Below are 11,095 nucleotides of genomic sequence, written 5' to 3' on the forward strand. Positions count from 1 at the left end.
TTTTAACAATATGAAGGCCATCAGGACCCAACCATGGTAATTTTAGATAAATGGGACAACGTGATGGACCAATATGTTTACCGCTATTAAATGTAGTAATTTTACGTTCAATAGTAGATTTTATTATATTAATGGGATATCCATTATTAAGAAAAATATTTTCTATAAATATTTTATATATATATATATATATATATATAAAAAATATTTTCTAAAAAATATTTTATATATATATATATATATTATATTTTCTATAAATATTTTATATATATATATATATATATATATATATATATATAAAAAAAAATATATTTTCTAAAAATATTTTATATATATATATATATATATATATATATATATATATATATATGCACATAAAGTTATGAACAGTACATAGGGCCCAAGAAAAAACAAGCTGAACTGCTAGTATTAAAAAGTTTGATTCATATAAAGGTAACCTACATCTAAAATTTTAATTTTTTATTCCAGTCCGGAGTGCCCCTTTTTGTGGAGTTTGATTTTCTTCACATTAAAAACTGGGCCTGTATCTTATTTTGTCTTCGTGGATGAGTAAGTAAATAGTATTACGTTTTCATCAACTTTAGATTGTACCTGTACGTTCTCATTTGTGAATGATGAAATTGTACATGTTTGTTCTCGCTTGTGAGCAATCAAGGCCGAAATCCAATCGAGTCTTTTTATTTTGTACTTATTTGTTAAAGTGAGCTGCTCTTTCATTCTCTACATCATTCTCTACATTTCATGATTGGTTGTGATCGTCTTTTTAAATTAAGTCAAATAAACATTTTATTCATGAATTACACAAGTCGACTTTGCTGAGTCTTCAAGGTTTAATTTGAGAGAAGAAACTAAGGAAAAAGAGTATCTGTCTTTTTTTAATACCATTCTAAACTTATTTTTCTAACTTGAGAATTGAGAGACTCAGTCAAGCAGAGGCATTGATAACATTCTTCTTAGATGATTTATACATTCTCGTGCATACTGCTTTATAAAAGAGACTGAATTAAAGCCTTTGTTCATCTTGTTCAGAAACATAACTCATGTCATATCCTCATACCCTTTAATAATGTTTTTTTTATGGAAATCGCTACAGAAAAGGCATGACGCCACTTGATGTATGGAGCTAAAAATATTACTTAAGACCAAAAACTTGCCAACAATAAGTGTTAGATGGAATAGATTCTGACCCCGAAATTCTTCCCTCTTTGTTAGAAATATCACTCTGGAATGGAGGACTAAAGGAACCATAAGGGAAGTGACAGTTACATGGTTGTCAAAAGTAACCCCAAGACACTCTCTCTACTATCCTTTTGTCTAGGAAATCTTACCTACTGACCCCTGCTTCCTCACGGCATCCATCTTTGGATAAAATTCCGTTTGCTAAGGTCATCCTGACATGTACTAATGTGATCCTCATCAAAATTCACACTAGTTAACTTAACCACTACCTATATAGGGCCCATCATATGTAACAATAGAAACAAATACTTAACGAGCCGTTCTCTTGAGTAATCCAATTTTGTCTAATCCTGTCATAGTGTTCTTCACCATTGAATTGACAATTTCATTAATGCTTGTCCTCGAGTGGATTTTCGCCTGGGTAAATTGTGATTAGTATTAAAAATAAAAGAAGTTGATAAAGGTAGATAAGACTTACCCCAAGCCATTGGTAATAGGTAACAGGAACGAGATTTAGTTGCAAAGACGTAAGTTACTGAAATGGCCATGTTGACCCCCTCCGCCAACATATTGAAAAAGACCACAAGGTAAAAATAGTGCAGGATAATAGCGATCGATGTGCACCACGCCTAGAAAAAGAAATGAACATCCGTTACGATAGTTTTGCATATTGGTGACCCTATGTAACTAGCGAGTGAATCAGCTAGTATAAAGTTTTACATAGGCACACTGAGTGCAGGTCAAAATGACCCCAAAAGAGAACCATTTCCAGTGGTGAATGAAAGACGGGTGACATATGAGGTCAAAGCACAGGATAGCATAGCAAATAGGAGAGACGCAACAGGACATGAGAGGAAAGTAAAATAATGACTAGTGATGGGACGATTCTAATATTTTTCCTGATTCCGATACAATTACCGATTCTGATTCCGATTATTCTATGGTTCCCCCCCTCACCAAACTTTCACGAGAAATATTCGTCTAGCTGAAAACTATCAATAATTTCCCCCACTCTTTATCTGTGCCTAAACCTAAACATAGATTCCATGAACAAAGCTTCTTTCTTAGAACTGCACATCTGTGGAATTATCTTCCGTTTGCCTGCTTTCCAACTGACTGCAATATGGTTGTCTTTAAGTCCAACGTAAACAAATTCTTAAGTAATCCAATTTACCAAATTTACACTACTAACGATTACTACGATATTGTCCCATTGACTACTGTACACTCTTTAACCCTTATCCTGGAGTGGCCTCAGAGCCTGCTTTTTTGTCCTGAACATAACCCAGTTGGCCAGTATGTAACTGTGGGCATTGATGGTTATGATTAAACTAAATAGATTGTTACTAAGACGTAATCAGAATTAGGGAACATGCCTATAGAGACACACTAGGTAGGGAGTTGAGTAGCGAGATGTCTGTTCACACTATATTTAAAGTCCTGTATGTCAGTACAACAACAGTATTCCAGTATGGAGTTTGCAAACTTTGCCAAATCTTACAGCTTCAGGCACACTACATCGTCAGCACATCACCCCCAATCAAATAGATTCGCAGAGAGGATACTGAATATGTGTAAGAAGTTGTTGGTGAAAGCAATGATGACTTATAGGACTACACCGTTATCAGTTCAAATCAAATCTCTGGCAGAGTTACTGAATGGAAGACACATGAAGACCCCACTGGGATCGAAACAACAACTAGGAGATGGACAAATAAAGGTAGAATTAGAGAAGAAGAACAAAGAAAAAAACAAAGAAATCGTATGACCAAAGGAATAACCATCAATGCCCATAGTCACACACCGCCCAACTGGGTTGTGTTTAGGACAAAAAAAAAGCAGGCTCTGATAAAAGGTAAATTAATAAAAAAAATTAAGTCTGTTGATGAGAGTCGAACAGGAGGTGTTGAATAGCGCTAGTCTGTTATGGGTTGCATGAAGCAGTCATGCCTTTTAGAGACCCTAAGCACTTAAGACTTTGGTGGCCTGTGTCATTCAAAATACAAACACAATAAACCACAAAAGATATTGTTGTGCATCAATAATGCAGTTAACGCACTACTGAGTTGAACGCAACTTGTTTGTGTCAAGTTGAGTGCATAGTCACGGCCATGTCAATCATATAGACCCACGTACATAAAGTATACATACACAATACACAAGAATATATATATATATATACATATATATGTGTGTGTGTGTGTGTGTGTGTGTGTGTGTGTGTGTGTGTGTGTGTGTGATCATTGTAATTACCCTTTCCCTCCACAGCAGAACATTATTATCCATCAAAATGAACCAAAACTAACAGTCAGAAACCAAACAACTTTTACATACATTTGAAAATTTTAAACCGATTTTTTTAACTGCAAAGTCTTTGCCCAACTCCTCAGAACTAATCAAATATGATACAGTGGCTTTTGTATTGCATAATAAACCACACAAAATTTTATCCATTGAAATAAAACAAAATTGACCAGCGCAAATTGTTTGATTAAACACTAAGGCATCATTGAAAATTCGATTACGAAAATTTTTGTTGTGTCCCTCCCTTTTCTTTGTTGCCCTAAGTGGGTGCTTACTTTGCTTAATGGTTAATCCAGCCCTGGAGACAGTTGACCAATAAGAAAGAAACCTTTGATAATCAGCAAGTGCAAAATATTACCCTGGAGATCTCTGTTCGCCCATCGTTAACTAATAATAATAAGTTAAGTGAATAATTAGTTAAGAGACTCTTAGTCTCTTTCTCTCCTAAACTTTAGAAAACTAAAACTTTAGAAACTCTCAGCGAATGTCTTTGTATTTCATTTCTGGTCATACCTGATAAAATTTGCCATTTGTAATCCATTGCAGAAACCGGCAGATATTTATGCCAACAAAGGGCAAGGTAAACAATATGAAGTACCAGCATAAACTGAAAACTTGTTGCGGCACATACCAAGTTCCTTACCTTCATACCACTAATCCAGCACAGGGCTCAAGGCTAGCCGGCGGTCAACTATCAACCACCCCATGCATTCATACATCAATTCTGTCCACACCTGCCAAACTGCGTATATCCAGCAGGGTGAACAAACCGGTATAGAGGCTTGACCTATGAAATGAAACTAATGGCTTATCCTCAACCTCGCCTTCCTTGTCAACTGTTTCCAGCATATAACAGCCCAGTATACTTCTCCTTCAATAGAGAAGAGGATTGTGTAGTATCAGTAGTGGTAGCAGCCCAATTCCTTCTCCTCTTCCAGATCGCCTCTTCTGGTTTCGAGCTCACCACAAAGCAGTTCCGGTTTGTAGACTGAGACAATTAAACCTGTTTCATTCAAGTTTCGTCACACCTTCATCTAATCCCTAACCATCCGCACAATATTACAACAATGGCAATCCGCCAAACAAGGACAGAAGAGATGAACAGTGCATTATGGTCTCAAATTAAAATTTCAAAACGAAAATATTAATTTGTATTCTTTAGATTACTCAGACTACGGTTCTAAGCTTAGATGTTAATCTCACAACGTTTCGTTTGATGTAACCTCCAATCTCCTGTTGAACTGGGGAATCTTTATATTAGACTGAAGAATTTGTACAAACAGAAACATTTATTCAATCTACGGGTGTTGTATACTCTTGTTCCATCAACCATGGCCAGATAGAAGTCTAAAGTAGTTCACAGTTTATTATTAGAATTGCCCGCACTGAAGATTGAACCTTCACCCTCCAGAAGAGTGACACTTAGAAATAAATTTGACCAAGGATTTTATCCGTTATGCTGCAGGTCCTTAAATAAAGAGCCCAGTGTGAAAATCTGTAAAGATCCCTGGTGTGCTTTGGTTTAATATTTTTTTTTTTTTTTTTACACAGTGATCACCACTTATCAAGGCCCGGAAGCCACTCAGGGATAAGGGTTATTGCAAGTACATTACGTTAGTGAGGAGATTTGCTGAAATGTTTACTTAAGGGGGCGGTTCATTACGAATTTGTTAACATTGGACTTGAAGACATCCAAGTTGTAGTCCGGAGGGAAGCAGGCAGACGGAACAGAGTTCCACAGGCGTGTAGTTCTAAGAAAGAAGCTTTGTTCATGGAATCTGCGTTTTGATTTAGGCACAGATATAGAGTGGGGGAAATTTTTCACAGTGGATTCAGCTAGACGGGTGTTTTTCGTGAAAGATTGGCGAGGGGGGATCAGAGATTGGAGTTCAGCCTAGCCTACAATTTAAATCTTCTCTCACCAAATCACTTCACAGGGGTAGTTCTCTCTTGTTTTATTAGCCATGGTCAGGTAGAAATATTAAGTTTTTCGTAATTTTATTCCTAATATCGGTTGTACTGAAGATTAAAGCTTCAGCCCTCAGAAGACTGTCACTTACAATTGATTATACTTAGCACTTATATCCATTACGCCTCTTCTACTCGGTCATGGCTGGCAGATCATCAATCTTCATCTTCAATATTCTAAAGCAAACGCATTAATATATCACACAATTAATTAAAGTAAATATTCCCAAGAAATAATTCTGTAAATTAGTAACATACATTTCCATTTGAAAATTAATATTTTAATAGTGTTAAAATACTGACCTTAGAAGAAGTCTGTTCAACCCCGGCGAGAAAGATGACGTCAGCAATAATTAAGGAGGCACACAGATGAATAAGTATAATTGCTCGATGGTGGTGAATGTAACTGCAAATATACAGGAAAAGACAAGGAAAAATATAGGAAAAAATAAAACGTGAGGGTAATGTAGTTTGATTGAAGCATTGTGCATAATATATATTACTTTAACCTTTTCTCTTCTCTGCAAAATCTTTCCCACAGAAGGGATGTTGCGAGCCTGTCTCTATTTTATCGTTATTTTCATGGCAAATGCTCGTTTGAGCGCCAATCTATGGTCCCCTATGGCCTGACTTGCACGAAAAACACTCGTCTAGCTTAAAACATTATTAATATTTCCCCCACTCTTTATCTATGCCTAAATCTAAACGCAGATTCCATGAAAAAAAAGCTTCTCTCTAAGAATTGCACGCCTGTGGAACTCTGTTCTGTTTTCCTACTTTCCAACTGACTACAATATAGTTGTCTTCAAGTCCAACATGAACAAGTTCTTGATAAGCCATTCACTTTTTTTTTCTTTTTTTTTTACATGGGGGTCACCACTTATGAAGGCCCGAAGACCACTCAGGGAGAAGGGTTATTGCGTGTACAGTAATCAATGAGATAGTATTGTAGTAATCATTAGCATTGGGGGTTTTGATAGAGTGTCTTACTTAAGGGGCGGTTTGTCAGGAGTTTGTTTATGTTGGACTTGAAGACGTTTATGTTGGACTTGAAGACGTCCAGGTGGGACTTCAGTAATCCAATTTACCAAATTCCTACTACTAACAATTACTACAACATTTTCCCATTGACTACTGTACACTTATCAACCCTTATCCTCGAGTGGCCTCCAGGTCTTAATAAGTGATGACTCCTTTGTAAAAAATAAAAAACCAACAAAAAACATGGTTGCTACTTTCTCCCTCTTGCCCCATATCATCATATGAGACATAACAGCTTTGTTTTCTAGGTACATAGCTGTAGGAATTTCATACCCATAATGGATAGTGTGTGTAGACAGTTTAAGAAAAGCTAATAAAACGCTGAAATATCTCTTGAATATACGCTTTGTGTGTAATACACATCTTAAGTTGCTAAATATCTAATATTCATAGGCCGTTTTACTTCTTTCGTCTAAGTATATTCAGCTCTGAAGTCCATAATTTCTGGTGATACATTTTGAACTCTGAAACGATATTCCATTTCTATATCTAAAGATTACAACAACCAGAATCTTGACATCTGCCCTATCGAAGCATTATCATCCTAGAATTCTTATCCATATCCAGCTGAACCAAACTTTTTAATGAATATGATTTCACAAGTATCTTGGACCCCTACATGAAAGAATATGACATTTGGACCTTGCTATGAAGCCACCTTTGGCTCCATTAACAAGAACCCACGGCCATCGTCCACTGGCACGAAATTAAGTAAAAGTTCCGCATTAATGAAGCTTAACGTTTAATACAAACGATCTTAGAGTGATCAAATAACAGGAAGTTACGATCTCACACATAAGGCTAGTTGACCGACTTTTTTTGCGACCCTGTCAACTCCAACCTCTACTATCCAACCAGTGCAGTTTGCACAATAAGGCAAAGATTTTCACCATTGTCCGTAATGTGACGGGACACCGGACGATGCCGGGTGTCCCGTTCAGCTAGGTGATGATAAGAATGCTTATGGCCGGGGGGGGTGCTGATACTGTGTCAAAGATTAAGACAGGCGGTTGTTCGGCAGACATGATATCTGTTTTAATGGCGGAAAAAAAGGAGATTATTCTTCTAGTTGGATCTGGTGAGAATGAGTTTTTAATTGATTCGGACAGTCTCGAGAATTGGGCTCCAAAATGTCTGCTCGGAGTCGGGGACCCGCGGTGTGTTAACTCAGAGACCACCAAGCTAGTTTGACAGATATGTTCACAAAACAATAGAGAAAGAGAAAAGAATAAGATAACAGAGGAATAGAAAAAGAAATTCACAAGAGAAGAAAGAGGGGGGAATAGAAGATAATGGAGAAAAGGAAGGAAGATGCTTTTGATATAAACAACGATCGCCTACTCGAGAAAGAGTTAGAAGGGTTTTGGCAGTCTTTGGCTAGCGAGCGAAGCGTACACATCGGCTCTCGCCCCGCCTGGGGTGAGAGGCAGGGGCAGAAATCTCAATAAGGACTAACTTGAAAAGAACTTGTTCTTAGCTAGAGAATTAACCTGAAATCTCAAGTACCTGCATCACGAAGCGCGGATAACGAAAACATCACTTTAAACAAATGTAGAATGATTGCAAATAATTATTTTATTTGGTTTAAACGAAAATGACCTCAGAGTTTTTTCTTTGTTTTTCGATTGCCGGCATAAGTGAAGATGCAGTTTATTTCAGGTATGCCCTGACACCAGACGACGAAGACGCAGACATAAAACCAGAGTGACGGCCGAAGAGGACAATGTTGCCACACGGACTTGGGGTCATGCACGTTTTACGTGCCTTGAGCAGCGGAGGTATGTTTTCCAGGGACCAGTACGAGTCTGGTCACGCTGGAGGGGTCCACCACTAGACGACGCAGGCCCGGGACATCGTCTCGTTACAACGTGATGCGCGTGAGATGTCCCGTTACAACGTGATGCGCGTGACGCGTCCGTTACATGTAATACATTTGTAATCTTTTTTTAACATCTTAATGATCATCATTTCGTTTGATGTAACCTCCAATCTCATATTGAACTGGGAAATCTTTATATCAGACTGAAGAATTTGTACAAACAGAAACATTTATTCAATCTACGGGTGCAGTATACTCATCATATGCGGTTGGACATGAACCGAGAGTCCAATGACTAAAGTCAATGAGAAGCTTCCATAATCATGTCGAATCCCTACGAACATCTCAGAAAGAAATCAAACAAGGCAACTCATATCTTTACGATAATTATATCTTGTTCATTTTAGATCTTTACATCAAGTAGTTTCATGCACTGTCTGTAGTGACTCCCATAAAAAATAAACAAAGCTTTGTGCTGCCTGTTTCCCTTCTGCCTACAGCTTTGTTTTTTTGAAGACTAAGATCAATACAGGTCTCCTGCCTTTACGATAATCATCTTTCGTTTTTGTTAACTCCTTACATCAAGTGGTTTCACGTCTTGTCTCGAGCAATTTTCACAAGAAAAATATGAAGAAGTGTTGAAGACTTGTGGAAATCTCTTCCTGCTGATTGTTTTCATCCTTACTATGGCCTTGATTTTTCTAACGCAACTTTTATTTTCATCATAATTATCTCTTGTTGTTTTTAGATCTTTACATCAAGTGGCTTCATGCCTTGTCTGGGGCGACTCCCATAAAAAAAAATAAACAAAGCTTTTGGTATCTGTTTAAAACCGAAACTATACTATTGGTCTCCAAGACTGCTTTAAGTAATACCCTAATGATAAACACTACCAATCATTATTGTTGGGTATCGTTCGGTTTTTGGCTTGGTTCAAACTGTCTAATGATCCAAAGACTGAATTAAAAAAAACAAAAAAACTTTCTCACAACTGGACGACTACAAGACTACACTTGTGAACTAGGCGGCTAGAAAATGGCTCTCCTCCAAATGACATGGAAATTTCCTTTTCCGAGACTCTCCCAGGTCAAAAGCATTCGGGCTGCAGTGGCAAGCACCCAACCACATGAGATCAGGAATGGGACGATTAAAAATTGCTCGACTAGATCTAACCATCTGATCAGATAAGGCTATAAAACTGACCCAACTATCTGTAAATGTAGAGAGGATGACCATACGACTGCCTTTTCTGCCCTCGTTTGCCCATCAAGTACAGCTTGAAAGATTTTGTAGAATATACAATACTGCAAAGGACTGTAATTGTCTGTATTTTTGAGATGAGCTGTTTTCATTGATTGAGATTGTCGGACTGACTTCCTCATCTTGGTTGTTATAGACACAACGTTTCGGTGTTTTGCCCTCCGGCCTTCATCAGGTGTTTTGTATCGAACTGGGGAACCGTTTGTTAGGAGTCTCGAACCCAACCCTTTATTATTATTACGGGAGTACCGTGTTCAGACTCCAGCTAGGCTCTGGGACATAGTTGCTGATTCTCTGTTTTGAATGTTACTTTTCACTGCTTTCGTTCAGGATTGAACTCAGCACTTTTGGGTAACTGTAAACTTTGATACAACGTCTAGGACCACTCGGCCATATGTCACTAGGACACCCCCGTAATAATAATAAAGGGTTGGGTTCGAGACTCCTAACAAACGGTTCCCCAGTTCGATACAAAACACCTGATGATGGCCGGAGGGCAAAACGGCCGAAACGTTGTGTCTATAACAACCAAGATGAGGAAGTCAGTCCGACAATCTCAATCAATGCAAAGGACTGCGTAAAAAAGCGCAAAACTGTTGTATTAGCGCATGCTTCCAAAAACAAAAACAAAAAATACCATTTACTAAAGTTAATGAAATTTATGATGACCAAAAATGTTCTTACCGCCAAAGACAAATATAGACTGCAAGGGTTAACAGACAGCCAAGGATAGACAAACTGCAGCCAACAATTGTTATGTAGCTTAAAATTTGGGTGTGCAACTCATCCTAAAAAAGGAAAAAAAATTTACATTGCAGATTTCAACATTTTTGAGATATGGATTGATAATTTGGATTCGTTTGGATGAGTTGTACTACTATTCTCAACTTGATATGAATTTTAATTTTACAAATCTACTATCAAACAATCTATGGAGTTGATTTTTGTCATATTTGGGATGGTGAATCTCTGTCTCATTTAAGGGTTCTTAATAAGGTGCTGAAACGTATCTGTAATTTGATTGACTTTACCTTTTCTTTATCTTTGCAACTTCTTCCTCATAGACGGTATGTTGCTAGTCTCAGTCTTTTTATTTATAAATGATATTATGGCAATTCGCTATTTGGATACCTCATTGTTATACAGTTTCCTATTCCAGTAGCTTCTTTCTAAGAACTGCAGGATTGTGGAACTTTCTTTCTGTTGAATTTTTCCTCTTGCCTATAGCCTTGTTTTTTTTTTTAACACTAAATAGGCATCTTCTGTCTTTGCGATAATCATCTTTCAATCTTATTTTCGTATTAGATCAAGTGGCTTTATGCTTTGTCTGGAGCGATTTTCACAAAAAATATCATAGTCAAATAATATCAATATTTGTATTATTTGAAGTACTATTCTCGTCTTGGTAACGTTTCAGCCTATGTAATTCCAACTGGCTTTACGTACATCATCATCATCATCATCATCATCATCATCATCATCATCATCATAATAATAATAATA

At 37.2% G+C, this 11,095-nt stretch overlaps 1 protein-coding gene across 1 annotated transcript in view; it reads right to left on the reverse strand.

Annotated features, from left to right (window-relative positions):
• LOC145263218 (uncharacterized) overlaps positions 1 to 11,095 on the reverse strand; it is a 198,280-nt gene that overhangs the window by 58,663 nt on the left and 128,522 nt on the right. Inside the window, exons 30-32 of the mRNA XM_080120302.1 lie at positions 10,277 to 10,380; positions 5,776 to 5,878; positions 1,679 to 1,829 (exon numbers count right to left, since the gene is read on the reverse strand). Coding sequence (XP_079976428.1) covers positions 1,679 to 1,829; positions 5,776 to 5,878; positions 10,277 to 10,380 — 358 coding nt within the window. The remainder of the gene's footprint in view (positions 1 to 1,678; positions 1,830 to 5,775; positions 5,879 to 10,276; positions 10,381 to 11,095) is intronic.

The sequence above is a fragment of the Euprymna scolopes genome, chromosome 38 (assembly GCF_053919585.1).
Source record: "Euprymna scolopes isolate OS-2025 chromosome 38, ASM5391958v1, whole genome shotgun sequence".
Lineage (NCBI taxonomy): Eukaryota > Metazoa > Mollusca > Cephalopoda > Sepiida > Sepiolidae > Euprymna > Euprymna scolopes.